An 18837-nucleotide genomic window follows, 5' to 3' on the forward strand; every position below is an offset into this window, starting at 1 on the left:
CATCGATGAAAATTCAACGCGAAGTAGGTTAATAGCGATATACTAATATACTAATTACATGGGATATAATAATATACTACACTAATAATGGATTTTTTCATACTTTTCGGTTATCCGACTTTTCAATTATCCGACCAACCCCAGTCCCCAATTGAGTCGGATAATCGACGTTATACTCTACTGTAATTCCTTAACAGTATCGCAAACGTTTGAGCAATGCATGTGCGCCCTTCTTATCCAAGATCAAAACACCGCCATTTTGATATGCTCCGGATCCGCCAAATTCTTAGGGATAATGATGGGGAGAGATGATGGTATACGATATATATTGGTTCGGATTTCCCCTTCTATACATGTTATAGTCAGATCCAAGAAATTAACACTGTTACTACTTTGCTGCTCCAATTCCAAGGTTAAACCATATGGGTTACTGTTTATTAGAACCATAAAATGCTTGCTGCTGCAATTGTCCTTCCATAAAATAAAGATATCATCAACATATCTTGTATATATCAATATATCTTGTTGTAACGAAGGGAGGATACTGTTATCCAGTTTATGGAGTACCAACTCGCAAATTACCGATGACATGGGGCTATCCATTAGTATGCCACACCCCTGTAGATAAGTTTTATTCTTGAATTCAAAGAAAGATGTGTGACAAATCAAGTCTGCTAACTCTAAAATCTGCATGTGGTATTTGGTAGCATTGTTAACATTAGCGAATAAAAAATCTCTCAAGGTACAAAAACATGGAGGAAGTTTGATTGATGGGTATAATGCCTTATAATCCAAAACCATCATCCATTCTTCATTCATGAGCACAACATTTTCCAGTTTCCAGAAACTGGAAAATGGTACTCTCATGAATGAAAAATGGACATCGTGAAAATTCAGTATATTATTATTTTTATTTGTAATAGGAATTTATTATTTATACCACAGAATGATACCACTACTGCTAGAACATCCACTAGAGGGCGTCCTGGGCTACTAGAATAGAAGGATTAGAAGTATGAAACAACCTAATAATCTTAATCTTTGTTGTTGTTTTTTGCCTGGGCAATGCCTGGCTCATCTGCTGGTTGTTGTATAAATCTGATTATCACTTATGTTATATTTATTTGTTTGAGTTTTTATTAAAAAAATCTTAGAATGAACTGACTAAAGGTCCTAGGATCATGAGCATATTCCTAAATTATCATCTGGGAAAAACTATTATACTGCAGTTTGCAATTAGTGAAATATTGTTGTTGGATTCTTTTATATATGTATAAAACATTCTTGAAAGGATACTTGAAAGTTCTCAATTCTGTCTCTGAATAATTCAACAAAGACTAATATTAACAAAAGTTTAATTTTATGGGATAAAGCAGAACATGAGGGCACTCTATCAAAGGGGTGATGCTTCCCAAGGTGATTTTCTATGAGAAACAACCCTTTATTAAAGCATTACGCAGGTGAATAAAATGTGGAATAAAAGTCCAAATGGACAGCCAATGTTTAGTGACTTTATCTACTAACCCAGTAGTGGGCTTAAACAAAAGATCTTGTGTCTTTTGTTTTAATCAAATGACTTTTATTTCTCTGATAAGGTTGGAATACAGTTTTCCATGCTCTGCAGCAAATGTTATACCTGGTAGCAATTTCATTTATTTGTCTATAGGTGAATTCTTACTTTTCCACTTTATCCAGACTGTTACATTCTTTGTACCCAAACACCTGTTGTTTCTGCATTAGACAGGTTTCCAGCTCAGAAATTTAACATAAAAAGAATTTATTCCATTTAGGCAGGTTTCTGTTTTAGACAAAGTTTACTGTATTACTATTCAGAACTTAAAAAGATATGACTTTACCTCATTATTTTCACATTCTATATCCGAAGAGGCGAATTCTTTTATGGGTGAGTCTGGAGGTGTATCTTTAGTAGCTGACTCCAATTCGTAATTGCTTGGATATCTTTTGTGACCTTTTTGAAACAAGCATCGAACTCCATTTCCTTTTTTTTCTATTTGAGGATGGAGATGTCTGTTAGGCATACTTGGAGTAGAAGTAATAACAAGTGTCTTTAATGCTTGAACTTCTGCTTGAAGAACTTCTATCTATAACACAGAATTAAAACACAGCATTAAAAAATTGTTTAGTGAGAAATTTCAATTAATGTTTCATTTAATTTCTTCGAAAAATTACATTGTAAGCATTCTGTTAATATAACAATTTATACTATTTTAATAAAAAAACATGGTACAGAAAAAATCTATTGCTATATTTCTCAGATATTGTAATAAAAACAGTTTATTAATAGTATATGCTAACTACACTGTAATTTAGTTTTGAAGAATAAACTAGTATCTTATTCCAGCACAGATGAATAGCAAAGATAGTGTACATTGGATACACAAATGGAAATTCTACATTCAGAATTAAAGAGCACAAATATGACACCAATAGAAATATGAATAATACAACATTAGCGAGATTTGCTAATATGGCATACCCCAGATTGTGTAAATGTGAATTGTTGTATAGTAAATTGCCATTTCCCAAACAATTTTTTTTTATGTACAGAAAGTTTCATCTCATGGATAGCTTTTCAGCAATGATCAAAATGGTTTCATACCTCATCATTCTGCAACGTATTTTCTTGTTAAATTATGTGATTCTCTACAGCAAAGAAAGAAGAATTTGATGTCTCTGTTAATACAGTGTAGCTAATATTGAATACTTGATAAGAGCACTACAGTCGACCCCCCTATAAGATCGTTGATTTTTCCGTTTTATCTGAATTACATGTTGTATGAGTCACTTAGATTTTACAAATACGTGTGCCGGGCTGTGAACGGCTCACATATTTGTAAAATCTAAGTGACTCGTACAACATGTAATTCAGATAAAACGGAAAAATCAATGATCTTATAGGNACTAAATTCCCCTTCTTACTGTGGTCCTCCTATGTTGATCAAGATGATATTCTAATAAGTAAAAAAGTTCTTCCTTTTTCTTAAAAATTAACATAAGCTCTTTATTTTCCAATGTTTTGACTGGTGTTGTATTGTTCTTCATCAGTAATTCTTAAAATATCATCTTCACATAGTATCTCCATCAATTCTACATTTAATAATTCTTCCTTCTGGGTTTAAATTAGATGTTCAATATCATCAATCTTTAAATTTAGTCTCCTCCACAGCTGTACCACTTGTGTAATTATCATATCAGAAATTTCAATATCATCTTCATTATATGTTACAAATTGCACACACAACTTTCTCAATGATATATTCATTGTAGAATCCTTGACCTCATTCCAAGATTTTTTAATATTCAATACAGCATGCTAAATATTGTATCCATTCCAAAAGTTCCTTGGTGTTGACCCAGTCACAATCAATGGAAAAAATTGCATCCATCATTAAACAGCATGTATAGTAATGTTTAAAAGTTGCATTTACCATCTAGTTCATCAGCTGAAGCAATGAGATCATATTTGAAGGAAAATACACCACTTCAAATTGTGGAAATATGTCACCAATGCTTTGAGGATGACCTAGTGCATTATCCAAAAGTAAAATGCACTTAAGTTGCATTTTCTCAAATACTCTTTTCACCAATGGAACAAATTCCTTTGAAAATCATTCTTGGAAAACAATATCAGTAACCCAGACATTTTTATTTGATTGCCAAATCACTGACAGAAGACTTGTTTTTCCCATTAAAGGCTCTTGGATTCTCTAAGTGATAGACAAGTACAAGGTTTAATTTGAAGCTGCCTGATATGTTTTCATCAAGTAATAAGTAAGTCGAGCTTTCAAAGGTTTATGTCTGAGGGCACTCTTTTTCTTGTTAGCAATATATGTATGACCTGGCATCCTCTTCCAAAACAGACCAGTTTCGTCAATGTTAAATATTTGTTGTGCACAATAATAATCATCTTCTTCAATCAATTTGGAGAATTTAGCCATAAAAGTTGAAGCAGATACCATATCTACACTTGCAGATTCACTTGTCAGTTTAAAATTATGTAAGATTTATGTAGATTTAAGAAAAGTTAGCTGTTTTCTTAAATCAATTGAATCAACCATTACTTGCAGAAAATGATGTTTGATCACTAATCTTTCCATTTTATTGTTTTAAATCACCATAAAGGCTTTTAGTCTTTGTGAAAATAATTGCCTGACTTGGCAGAATACATTTACAAATTTGATCATCCAGCCATATCTTCAATAAGTCTTCTACGTTTCATATTTATCATTATTGACTGCATATGTTCTGCAGTCATTACATAGCCTTTGATTTTGTCTTTATTTTTCACAATCATTGATACTGTGGGCCTTTATAATTTTAATGACCATGCAACTTCTTTGTGTTTCTGTATCAATTTTTCAAAGAATAACCATTTTTAGTTCAAATGTATGAAAGTATTTAGTTCAAATGTATGTAGAAACACATTTTTTTCTCTCCATTTTGTGTGAATCTTATTCATAAACAGTCAAAAGTCAAAGAAATGAAACAAAAAACAGTAAACTCACAGAAAAAATAATACAATAGATATAGATTAACTCAAAGAACAAAAGACACACAAATCCAAGTTAGTCAGCAACATGGCATACTGACTGTGATGGAAAATGAACTAGCAAGAACAGATAGCATTGGACATTTTAGAAACAGTTAATCCAGACACAATGTAAAAAATAAGTAGGTATATTTCTAAAAATGCTCATTTTTATATAACTTTATTACTCTACAGTACACCACCCTATAACGCGAGTTCCTATAACGTGGCGAAAAAATTGCGACAGTATTCGTATAAAGATGCTAAAAGGGACTTGTAAAACATTGTTGCCAACTCATGTCATGACAGGATTGTCGAATCTGGACCAATATTAGATGAGCAGCCGAACTACTTACACGCTACAGAGAGTTTAGGCGAGTAAGTTGAGTTTACTGTCGTCTGTACAGTATTATATATAAATTAGATACTGTATATATAATTATATATTAACTTAATTTATTTTAACTTTATTATAATTATATATATACTTTCTGCCATCCAGCGCCATGCTACGGAGAGTTTAGACAAGTAAGTTGAGTTTACTATCGTCTGTACAGTATGTAAATTAGGTACTGCAAGTCTAATACAGTACTGTAATTTTATACATTTCTTGTGAAAGAAACATTTCTTATTCAACGGCCATAAAAATTATTTATATTAATGATATCTCCAAAGGTCAACAAATGTTTCGCAGAAAAATAACTTATCAGAAATCGCACCCGCCGTTTGGTGCGCTGCCCCACGACAAAAATAAGCTTAAGCAATGGTGTCGTCGAACGGTGCACACTTGTTAAGTAACACTACAATTTTTTGTTTATAGCATAGTTTATATGGATTATTCCCAAAAAATTATACGTGTTTTGGAAATGTTGAGTGGAATTAGTCTAGAATCAATTAATTTTATGGAAGAAAACATTTCAAACAGCCATAGTCCTTAAACTTCACACGTGTCGGGCTGCAATTGGCTCATGTATTTAAGGATTCCTACAACATGAAATTCGTATAACGTGGAATGTATCTACACGTTATAAGGGGTCTACTGTACATTGCACTGTTGTTATAATAAATAATAGGGAAAAAACACAACTTTGTTAACAATATTTAGTACTATATTTCTTTTTGAACCTGTATTTCATATTGCCATGTTGCATCTGAAAGCTTTTTTCCTAATAATACCACAAGTCATTCTATTTAATTTTTAAGTTATTGCAAATTAGAAGGTGCTCTTTAATGTGACCAGCTGTCAAACAGTTTCACTTATCCATCCACAATAAATCCATAACAGAAAAAAATCTTTTAATGTATGAATTATTGGCAGGAATGTTAAATATAAATTCCATTAAGTTAATTTCATCAATACTGGATATTTTTCTTTTATCAAGATTAGGGCCCATGATTGTCCATTACTCTTTTCCTTTTCTGTTTGTCAGTTATAAAATTAGCTATATGATTAAAAAAATAATTAATTAGTAACAATTTGCCAAATTTTCTTAAAATCTACATATTTTTGGTCTTCACTTGGACACACGACACAAAAACCAGACAGATTTTATGAATTCTTAAAAAAATGAATAATTTCAAATGCAGTTAAAAGCTGAGATGATATTTCCAGATATTGGCAAGCTAATTCACAAGCCTGAAATACAACCAGATCATGGGTTATTTACAAGTAATGTGTCATTAGATCTCAGAACTTTGAAGACATTACTTGAAATAAAAAATTTCCATTATTATTTTCCATTCATATAAATGGCTAGTTTTTGCTGGGAAATTATAATAATGACGTTATTATTATTATTATTTCAATAAGTTTTAACTGCATTTCAAATTATTCATTTTTTAAGAATTCATAAAGATCATGAACAGCCGATGCTTCTTTTTCTTGCATTAAACAAATAATAAATAATAATGTTATTATTATAAACATACTCACAAGGATTTTCAACATTTACTAAAATATCTTCAAATAATAAAAACGAAAAAACACTTTATATTAACACTAACACTATAGCATATGTTCTTTCGTTTTTCATTATTTTAAGACATTTTAGTAAATGTTGAAAATCCTTGTGAATGTATTTCTTTTTGTTATTAAACACAGGTAATGCCGAATAGAGTGATTTTAGTACTATTTGCTTGATACAGTTGACCCCCTATAATGCGGTAGATACGTTCCACTTTATAAGAATTTTGCATTGTAGGAATCCTTAAATACATGAGCCAATCAACAGCCCAGCACATGTGCAGTTTACAGACTACAGCTGTTTGAAAGGTTTTCTTCAATAAAATTAATCGATTCTAGAATAATTTGACTCAACATTTCCAAAACACGTATAATTTTTTGGGAATAATCTGTATAAACTATGCTATAAACAAAAAATTGTAGGATTACTTACCGAGTGTGCACCGTTCGATGTTGCCATTTCTTAAGCTTGTTTTCGTCGCAGAGCAGCACACCGAACGGCAGGCACAATTTCTGATAATTTATTTTTCTGCGAAAAATTCATTGACCTTTGGAGATATCATTAATATAAATAATTTTTATGGCCATTGAATAAGAAATGTTTCTTTCACAAGAAATGTATAAAATTACAGTACTGTATTAGACTTACAGTACCTAATTTATATACAGTACAGATGATAGTAAACTCAACTTACCCGACTAAACTCTCTGTAGCGTGTAAGTAGTTCAGCTGCTTGTCCATTATTGGTCCGGATTTGACCAATCCTTTTGCGACACGAGTCGGCGATGACATTTTACCGCATTTTACGAGTCTCTTTTAGCGTCTTTATACGAATACGGTCACAATTTTTTCGCTGCGATATATTATTCCACGTTATAGGGGGGTCTACTGTATATGAGTGGCATCCTTTTGTTATTTTTTGGAAAGAAGTTCAAAAATTGGACCCAGCCCATTTCAGCAAACTGCATGTTATTATTCTAGAGCTATTGGATATTTTCACATTTGAAGAAGAAAATGTGCCAAAAAATGAAATTGCTTGTTATGAAATTTAGTTTCATATTCAGCAAAACAATCACAAGATTCATTGATGTTAGGAAAATCCTCACAAAGGTTATACCAATATTTAGCAACTTGCTTTGAATGCATTGTACTTTATATCCAGTTCAGTTGAACTGAAACAAAGTTTTTCTACAATTAAGAGGATCTTAACACCACAGCAAACTGTTGCACAGAAAATAATTTAGATAGTCATGTGTGATTATTAATAAGAACCAAGTGTTAAATTCAACAAAAAAAATGAATAAAATGTAAGCATTAGAATAAATCATTAAAGCATTTTTTCCTTTAAAAATAAAGCCCTGACTAGCATTATGTATATTTTACTACTGCTTCCAATCAAATAACATAGATATTTAGTACAGAGATAATGCAACTTTTTAATTAGATAATAAATGTTAACAGTTATAATTTAAAAGTTAAAAATTGCATTAATATTTGATAAAAAGGATTTGATCAAGATTAATAATATGCTTAATTTCAATTTTATATTATTAGCAATAAAAATTTCTGCTTATATACAGGGTTCCTACTCAAATTTTTGTTTTAATTTCCATGACGTTCCCTGACCAACTTCGTACAACTTCCCTGATCCTATTCCTCAAGTCCCTTATAGTATGGCACACTGACAAAACAAAACAGCATTTGACTTACTATGCACATATGTTTTGCTTCTCTAACGTTTTAGTTAGTTATTTTTTCTAATTAACAATTATGTATTTTCATTTGCAAATTTTTGTCAGAATGTTTACATAACTATGGAAATTATAAAAAATGCATAACTAGGTTCCAGACAAAATCTAATTATGTATTTTTTATAATTTCTGAATTATTAAAATTAAAAATAAAATGAATTATTAAAATTTGGTTATTCTCTTATTAATCCATAACCATGAATCTAGAGCAGAGAATCACACCTGAATGCTAAATTTCCAGCAAAGAAATGCTTAACTTCAACGCTCGAATGTTTTCGACCACTATTTTATTGGCCTCTTCAAGAAATGTAAAACAGAAAAACTGTTCTATAAATAGAATGTAGCTGCCTTCTAATTTTAAAAGTTTCAAAGATGTTCAAATAAAGGCTGTGGCGTTTCGTATATGACATATATTTCCTGAGTCTAAATAGTATTTCCATGCATTTGTTGTACCAAATGCATGGAAATACTATTTAGACTCAGAAAATATACAAGAATGGCATCAGTGTTGATGCAGGCTCCACTCCTGTCTGCCCTGTCTAATGCTTTTAATATTCAAATATTTTGCTGGTCGAGAATATTGATTGATCTTATGTATTAGCGTAGCTTGGTCCCAATGGGGAAATCCCCAGAATGGAAAAGGAAACAATAGTACAGCTCTGGTGTGTGCTGTATTATTGTTTCTTTTTTGTACGTCATATTTGTGATCTTTTAGCCTAGCTTGCAGAGATCTGTACGTGGATCCTATATACAATAGTATTCTGTCAAACCTATTATCCTATAGTGGGATGCGATAAATCCCAGAAGCTCTTTTGCATTTGGGTGTGATTCTCTACTCTATTTGTACAGTTCCAATTTTCTGGTATAATTGTCATTTATTGTTTTAACCATAAATCTACATGACTTTGAAAAGAAGAAAACAACTATTTTTAATTATTCATTAACAAATTCTATATAATCCATGTACAAAAGTATATATTTATTAAATTTATCTCTTAATAAATTTGCTGCACCTTATAAAATATTAATAAACTGGAAAAATAATCAGAAATTGTTTTGTTACACAATCAAAATTATTAAAATGAAAATAAGGTTCTTTTCAGTTAACAAAATGCCAGAAGACAACTGCAAAAGACTATCATGTTTAACAATTTAGCCCACATGACTGTGCCGGCTTCAAGTAGTCCACTTGACTGTGGAGTACTTGATGTTATATAGTTTTAGGGAGTGTGGGGGCTCACCCCACCTGGTCATCAAGGTGCGAGAAATAGTGAGCACCAAGTTGCACGTCCACATTCAAAGCATGTAGAATAGGCAGTATACTGATACATGTTAAAAACTGATCTTTGCAGATGAATATCTCACAAAGGGTTAACAATTCTGGGGTGGTGTGAAATCCCTCATTCAGAGCTTGAATCTTACCTGTTGCTGTACACATCAGCTGGCATTCCATTAATTGAAAAGTAGCAAAAGTAATAATACCATTTAAATTATTTATCATTTTAAATTTTGGGTCCTGAAAATATTCTGCACCCCTTTACATAAGTTATATTGCACCACATTACTTCTTGCTGCCTGCAGATGGCTACACTTAGTCAAGCATATTGTCAGCAAAAACCAACAAAGCAGCCAAGAAAGCAAATTTCCTGACTTTTCCTAACTTTTTGACAATTTTTAACAAACTCCCTTACATTCCATGACTTTTTCTGAACACTAATGAAAATCTCTGACTTTCTGGGTGCATAGAAACCCTGTATATATCTTATTGAGCTGCAATTTGAAAAAACTGTAAACCTATAAATTCGTACTGTCAACTGTCTGTCTGTCCTTCCTTAATCTCAAGAATGGAGTTAGATAGATAAAAATTATGACTGGATATGGAAAGCTTAGGGATGGGAGTACCTAACTATTAACTATTTATGAACTTCCAATTTGTACTGAATGTCATTTTATCTCAATTTAAAAATTTTCCCCTCAAAGGAGTTAGCTTTCCCCTGAAACACGATTGATACAACTCTATTGCTAACAGGAAAAGTATGATGTACTGTACAATGATAAGACTACTAATTTCAGGTGAAGAACATATATTTTAAATTAAATAAATGAAAAATATGATTAAAAATTACAGCCCAGCATTATAATGATGTCACAATAAAATAATTGCGCCTCTTGAATATAAATAATCTTAGAATTTAGTTATTTGACAAAAATGCAAAAAACACATTTGACCTTTTTTACTCCCAAACTGTTTACATAGGAAAAGTTTTTGCAGGCTTGCCTTTACATAATATATTCTGAAATCAAATTTTCTTTGAAACTTTCATGAGTACTCAAACACAGTTGTTTTTTTTTAACTGATGCTTCTTTTTATTTACAATATAAATAGAAGCATATACCAGAAATCATAATTAAATGAAGCACAACATCATTTCTGAACTACAGTTTGGATGTCCTAAATCAGTCTGTAATCAATATTTTTCAATTTTAGTTCCAGATGAATGCATTAATATTTTTATATAAATATTTGGTTTATAAAAATTATTATTAATTTGTTCAATTTCCTTTCAAAAAATATCTTTCAATGTAATAAATAATTTTCTATTATTTTAAAACAAGTAAAATGGCAAAACTGTATTTGAAACAAGACTATGTTTTGGAGACTCACTACTAAGCGGAATCACTTTGACACTCAAAACGGGTCTCGTTCTCATTCTCCAATCTTCTTTGATATTGCTGCTTTTGGGCACGATTGTTCAAACTTCGCCGGTCACGACCAAGAAGTTGTCCATGATGCATTTTCGATGAAATTAACCTATCCAATTTTAAAATTTCTCTCTGTTGCGTGTCGGCCCGGGTTGAATATTTGTTGATGCGTAACAAAAATTTCCCGTTTTTGAAAAAAGTAATCATGGCTATTGTATGATCCGAAATTATTTTTTTATTTTGCACAAACAATATACAGTTTGATCCGATTATAATGCCATCCAATGTAATGACAACCCTAATATAACATCAAATTTTCAAACGGTCCCACGATTTTACTAAACTAGATAATGTTAAAAAACCTACTTGTAATGACACCCAGTTTTAATGTCATATTTGAAGCATTCCCAAATTTACAAAATTAGATTACAAATTTTATTTAACATAGAAGAAACTACGTGTTCAGTCCTAACATCAGAGTGTGGTGGTACTCTCCCCCACCTGACTTCAGTGGGGTGAGGTGCCTGTTTTGCCTGTTTGTAGAAGAGGGTTGCCATTTTGGATTTTATTTTGACTAGGTTCTCGGTCCCCTGACTACCTACAAGTCTGGATTTCTTTATGCACAAATGATTTGGACACCTAATACTCTGTGCCAAATATAAACTCTCAACATGTACTCCTTCATACCTCTATGCTGGTAACATAAAACGGCAGTATGATTTTATAAACAAGACATAGAGTCTTGTCAAAAAGAAAACAGCTGTAATAAAGCAGGTAGTATTCATTTGAATGCCTTTTAAAGATTTTTGATTTAATTTATTAATACCAATATTTTAAAACTTCTGTGTGTATTTGCATATTAATTTAAACATAATAATGTGGTCATCAAAAATAAGAAAACGTAATTATGCAAAATAATGTGCATTAATCTGTGCTTACTCTGAAATTAATTAATAAAATACATAAATAAATAAATAAATAATTATAATAATTGCAGGTATGACATTTATTTTGTTACTATATTTTAAGAAATGTCAAGGAATCTTACATTTTAATTACATCTTACAGACAGGATAATCATCATTACGATTATTTAAGTTTTTTAAATTTGTTACTAGGTTTGTCAAAAAACTTTAGATGATCTTATTAATATATTTGTAAAAGAGATTCATTATAAAATTAGACTACAACTATAATATGTAAATTCTATAATAAATACCTTTAAATTTGCTTCTTTCAGTAATTTTTCTGCATTGGCTTGTTTTACATTAGCTTCTCTAACCATGGTGTGAGCTTCCTAAATTAAATAAATTTTATTCTGAATATACAATAAACTAGTTTCTCTAATCAAGTGTAAAATGTCTATACGTTACTTCAAAAAGACTAGCTGTTAATTCTTCTAACTCGGCACCGACTTCGTCTCTTATCTGACTCAAACGAGCAACTTCTTCATCTTTTAGTTTTAATTCCTGCATATAATTTAAACAAATATTTTTATTAAAAAATTTTTCATTAAGCTATTAATAAATAAAAATTATATATTTTTACAATAAAGATAACTTCATTCAATAGTAATTTTTTCATCTACTATGTATATGTTATAAAAAATAATGGAAAAGCAAATATGATTTAATTCTCATTTCATGTTTCAAGAATGTGAACTCTTCATTATTATAAAAAATAAATTATAGTAGTACATTAAGATATTTTTTCCTATTTATAATATTAAAAATTTTTAACGAATAACTTTTCATAGTCACTCCAAAACATCAAATTACCATAGTTTCCTGTCTACAATCTGCACATGCAATTTTCATTGAGAAAAAGTATCACCATATAATTTTTTAAGCTCAAACATCCTCATTTACTTGCTTTTTTTGGCCCATCAGCAATGAAATTATGCAATTTATATGAAAATTTAATAATTAAAAAATATATTTTTTCAAATCTAAGAAAGAAATTAATCAATTCATTTTTTAGTAGTACAACTTTATAGTAGTATAGAAAACCTTTATTTTCTAAATCTTTATTATAAATTAAACATTTTAACTATAAAATTAATGTCATATAATATTGTTTTCTACAATATATATGATTCCTTATTTGCAATGAAATAGTATGAAAGGAATGTCTGATCTTTTGACTGTTGTAATTTCCTGCAAATAACTCATAGGTTATTTGTATTTAAAGTCAATTTAAAAACAAATGCAGGCTACACAGCAATGTGAGCTGTCACTTAATTTTAAATTACAATCACAGATATATCCAGCAGTTTTTCCTTATATAAACATATCAAGAATGTCTTTAAAAATGTGAAAATTCTTCATGGTATGCATACCCATCTGCCAATCACAATATTTCCAGAATCCATCAAAAAATGCATACATATACAATAGATCCCCTTATAAAACCGTTTCCTATAGTTATGATTCCTATAAAAATTGTGGCAGTATCCGTAAACAACGGTAAAAATAACTCCTATAATACGTAAAACGTCATCGGGCAGCCGAACTACTTTCCCGCCGTCTGTAGCGCCACGCTACAGACGTTTAGGCGGATAAATTGAGTTTAGTATCGTCTGTTCATATAATTATATATAAATTAGGTACTGTACATATAATTATATATTAATTATATATAAATTAGGTACTGTATATATAATTATATATTAACTTAATTTATTGTAACTTTATTATAATTAAATATATATTTTTCGCCGTCTAGCGTCACGCTACGGCGAGTTAGGCGACCTATCGTCTGTCCAGTACTGTAATTTTATACATTTCTTGTGAAAGAAACATTTCTTATTTAACGGCCATAAAAATTATTTATATTAAGGATGTCTCCAAAGGTCAACGAAGTTTTCGCAGAAAAATAATATCAGAAATCGCGGCCGCGGTTTGATGCGCTGTTCCGCGACGAAACCAAGCTTTAGCAACGGGCGTAGTCGAACGGTACACACTCGGTAAGCAATCCTACAATTTTTTGTTTATAACGTAGTTTATACGGATTATTTTCAAAAAAATATACGTATTTTGGAAATGTTGAGTCGAATTAGTCTAGAATCGATTAATTTTATGAAAGAAAACCTTTCAAACAGCCGTAGTCCATAAACTATGATTCCTACAAAATTGATTCATAAAGAACGGAACGTATCTACCGTCTTATAGGGGGATCTACTGTATATATTACCTTTAGCCCACTCATAATTCCTATATATGTCAATTCATGTTTTTGAGAGTATTATACATTCCTACTAAACTTTTATTTTGGAAGCTGATAAATTTTCAATAATTTCATCTTCTCTATGTTATAATTCTCATGACCATATTCACCAACAGTCTCAGAATGAGATTCACATGATCTGAGGTTCAACCGATCTGAAATGTTTATTTGATGCAAGCTGAACTAATTCTCATCTCAAGTTAAAGAATTTTATTAGAATTAATGTGATTGGTCAAAATAGATCACAAGGTTTTGTCAATTACGTGATGAGTGCAAAGGAATGAGCACATGCTTTGTTTAGTAACTATGACTATTCAAGCATAATAATTTTAGAAATTTTAGTATGAAAAACAAAAAAAAATTATTACTTATTACAACAAATTATTATTAGAACTGATTCAAAAGTACAACAACAACACAGAAAACAAAAAGCCTGAATCCTGTAACTAATAATTCATAAGAACAATTCATAATTTTTTATCACAAATAGAGTGAAGTTATTTTTGTTACTTTCAAAGGGAAGTGTAGGCACAGTTTTTCACATAAACAAACCAAATCTGTCTTCAATCCAGCGGTCTCCAAAGTGGTTGATTCGTCCCCAGGGATCGATAAGCGATTTTTGGAAGTCAAAATTTAGTAAAAAGTCAGATGAATTGAAAAAAGTTCATTAAAATTATTATTAGTGCAATGAGTTATGCATGTGACAGATCTGAATGTAGTAAATTTGCACATTGCAAGTAATCTTTTCTACATAAACAATGATTCAGATTCTAGATTCATTCATACTAGCTCAACTAATTTATTATTATTACTATTAAAGTTGGGGACCCCTGGTTTAATTGATAATTTATTCAAATTTCATCATTATCTAAATTTTCTTAATTCTAAATGGAATATATTTTTAGAGGTTGTTGCTGTTGTCATTAGAGAGGTTGCAGCCAGCGTTTGGAACATCGAGCATGATTCCACTGACATTCCAAATGCCATTGTCAAACTTCTAGGCTTACAGGAAGGTGGTGCCGAACATCCAACATACACATTTTTATACATTGAAAACTTCAGCCACAACTTCTCTACTATCACATGTACAGATTATTATTATTGCTTAATTCATGTAACATTAAAAATTCATTGCAAAAATCCCTGTCCTCCCCCCTATTTATCCCATTAAATTTCATGTACATGTGCATTAAGTAAACAGCTGAAAGAAGGTTTAAGTCACTAGAGAGGTTGTGGCCAACATTTTCTTCGCAAAAACGTGTACGTCGAACATTCAGCGCAGCCTTCCCGTAAACTTAGAAGTTTGACAATGGCATTTGATATGTCGAGCAGGATTCCATAGTAGTATAGAAAACCTTTATTTTCTAAATCTTTATTATAAATTAAACATTTTAACTATAAAATTAATGTCATATAATATTGTTTTCTACAATATATATGATTCCTTATTTGCAATGAAATAGTATGAAAGGAATGTCTGATCTTTTGACTGTTGTAATTTCCTGCAAATAACTCATAGGTTATTTGTATTTAAAGTCAATTTAAAAACAAATGCAGGCTACACAGCAATGTGAGCTGTCACTTAATTTTAAATTACAATCACAGATATATCCAGCAGTTTTTCCTTATATAAACATATCAAGAATGTCTTTAAAAATGTGAAAATTCTTCATGGTATGCATACCCATCTGCCAATCACAATATTTCCAGAATCCATCAAAAAATGCATACATATACAATAGATCCCCTTATAAAACCGTTTCCTATAGTTATGATTCCTATAAAAATTGTGGCAGTATCCGTAAACAACGGTAAAAATAACTCCTATAATACGTAAAACGTCATCGGGCAGCCGAACTACTTTCCCGCCGTCTGTAGCGCNGCAAAAACGTGTACGTCGAACATTCAGCGCAGCCTTCCCGTAAACTTAGAAGTTTGACAATGGCATTTGATATGTCGAGCAGGATTCCACTGACGTTCCAAAAACCATTGTCAAACTTCTAGGTTTACAGGAAGGCGGTGCTGAACATCCAATGTACACATTTTCGTGATGAAAATGTCAACCGCAACATCTCTTCTATTATCAGTGTCTTAAACCTCATCTCACTGTCAGTGACTTGAATCTGGAACTATGTTATGGAGAATACAAAAAAAAAAAAATGATTCTCAACTTCTTTGGATGTTTCAATCTTTGGACTGGTTGTAGTGATGCAATTATTTCAAGTGCTTCTCTTACTGGCTACTCTCCTAATAAATACAAAAGTTGCAGTGTTGATATCTTAGTGGATTTATATAAGCAGCAAATTTATTGATCTAGACCTGGGGTGCTTCCCTGTGATATAAACCTCTGCTGTGTCTCATTTCATTGTGTGACTTTACTAAGACAGCAAGCATCTTCAAAAAGATAAGAACTTTCTTCACTGACTAATCTCATAATACTAAAACAAGTTTTTAAGTAGTCCAACAGATTGGTTTTCATTTCAGAATTAAATATTTTTCAGGATACTAATAGGGATGGGACAATTTTGGTTAGCCAATCACACTCAACAGAGAAAGAATAAAAAGATAAACACTTTTACAAAAATATTAATTTTAATTGTAGTACAATAGTAAAACAAAGTTGAGGTGTAGAAATTTAATACATACAAATAATAAAAAATAGGAAAAAAAATGCATAATTTAATAAGCACTAGTCTTTCATTGCAATCTACAACATACAGACAAAACTTTGAATTCAAAGTAAAAATGTATAAAGTAAAATTAATATTAAATAAAATACAGTACTAACATAAAAATTATTTATTATTGTTCTTCATAGAATAGTAATAAATAATTAATGTACCTGAAGAAGGCCTATTAAGAAGGCCGAAAGCGTTTGTAATCAGTGTTTAAACAACTAGAAACAAAGTGAGAAAGGTTTTGTCTTAGTCATTTTAAATAGTTCTAGTTCCAAATGCATAGAAGTATAAATCTCTGACTTTGCTCAATCATTATGAGTGTTGAAAAATCCTTGTTGGGTTAGATTTCTGTGACAATGTTGTTTTTTTATATATCAAATGCTTTACTGTGCTGATGCATTAAAAGCCTGTGACTATTAATCATGCTTTTCTTGATAGACTTTCATGATTGCTTTTCTATTTGTAATTAATAAAAAAACAAACACTAGTGTCAACAAGTTAGCTACACATACAAGAAAGATTTCGGCCTTAAAGGAGAGGTTTAGCTGGCAGAAAAGAGGATAAGGGAAAGGGGAGGGGAAGAAGGAAGGAGAGAAGCTAGTAGAAAAAAGTAGGATCCCTCTGAACAGGATATGTATGGCTACAGTACCATCTATGTTTGGTGTTGGCATGTAGTTTTAAGGCTGCAAGGCTGTAGCCCCCGGAAGGTCTAAAAGAAAACCTGAATGTAGCAAACATCAATGATTGAGTGCTGCCATGAATGTGTTGAAGTGTTGAAGTTAGTGTTAAAGTTAGTGCCAAGTGGCTGTTAGTAGGAAGACTTTTATCTACTTAATACTAATAATAAAACTGAACGCAAGCACGAATCTTAATACTACTTAACAGCTAGACAGACAAGTCTATGGACAGGGACAGATACAAAGGTGTGGCTGCCTGGGGAGGTAGATTGCTAGGGGAAAATAAATATAAAAAGCATTCTTAATTTCAGATAATTATTTTCAAAAAGTAAAATAATCAATTAAGTATTTAAATGTGTGAGGTCTGAGCCCTCAGATCTTCCAATTAAAATTACACTATGACTATATTTAAAAGGGGAGTCAAATAATTATCTTGTCTGGGAGATAGGAGCCGACTAGCTATTGTTGGCTCCTTCCTAAAGGAGATTGCCAGTGATTGTCGGCTCCATCAGACAATCACTGACAATCGTTATGTAAAAACTAATAATTTCTAGAATTAATACCCACTGAAATCAATTCAAATTGACTTCAGTGAAGACTAATTCCAGATTGATTTTTCAAACAATTGACATTCAACCTTACCCTACTTTCTTTACATTCCTTATCGTTAAGATTAGAAATTAATTTTTATTTATTTATTTAGACATACTAGGCAGAGCCCATGATGCGGGGTATACAATAATTCGTTACATGTACATTACAAAAAATATCATAATCCATCCATTATTACAGAGAAAATTAACATATACATAAATCAAAACAAAAATTATACAAGTATTATTATAAACATCAAAAAACATCAAAAATAAATATCTGAAAGCCAAATATCCAAATATAAACANTACAGAGAAAATTAACATATACATAAATCAAAACAAAAATTATACAAGTATTATTATAAACATCAAAAAACATCAAAAATAAATATCTGAAAGCCAAATATCCAAATATAAACATATAACATAATAACAAAAAATCATCATGGGGAGAACTATCCAACCAAAAACATCATTATATAAAGAAAAAGATTAGAAATTAAAAGAGGTGCAGATTTTTCTAAGTTGTTTCAGACAACCCTTATATAAAATGGGAGCAGCTCACAATAACAAATTGTGAGCTGCTCCCATTAACCAGAGTGAAAAATATCAATATTTGCAAACATTTTCAATGCCCCTTCTGGGCTCTTCCTTGGGCTTCTTTTTTTATCTATTCAAACAAGCAGGCCATTAA

At 30.9% G+C, this 18837-nt stretch overlaps 1 protein-coding gene across 1 annotated transcript in view; it reads right to left on the reverse strand.

Moving 5' to 3' along the window:
- LOC111636596 (guanine nucleotide exchange factor for Rab-3A-like) overlaps nucleotides 1–18837 on the reverse strand; it is a 56285-nt gene that overhangs the window by 34632 nt on the left and 2816 nt on the right. The window contains exons 3-5 of the mRNA XM_023381875.1: nucleotides 12341–12436; nucleotides 12187–12264; nucleotides 1857–2102 (exon numbers count right to left, since the gene is read on the reverse strand). Coding sequence (XP_023237643.1) covers nucleotides 1857–2102; nucleotides 12187–12264; nucleotides 12341–12436 — 420 coding nt within the window. The remainder of the gene's footprint in view (nucleotides 1–1856; nucleotides 2103–12186; nucleotides 12265–12340; nucleotides 12437–18837) is intronic.

Source organism: Centruroides sculpturatus, unplaced genomic scaffold, assembly GCF_000671375.1.
Source record: "Centruroides sculpturatus isolate CEXI.00-Female unplaced genomic scaffold, Cexi_2.0 scaffold920, whole genome shotgun sequence".
Classification (NCBI taxonomy): domain Eukaryota; kingdom Metazoa; phylum Arthropoda; class Arachnida; order Scorpiones; family Buthidae; genus Centruroides; species Centruroides sculpturatus.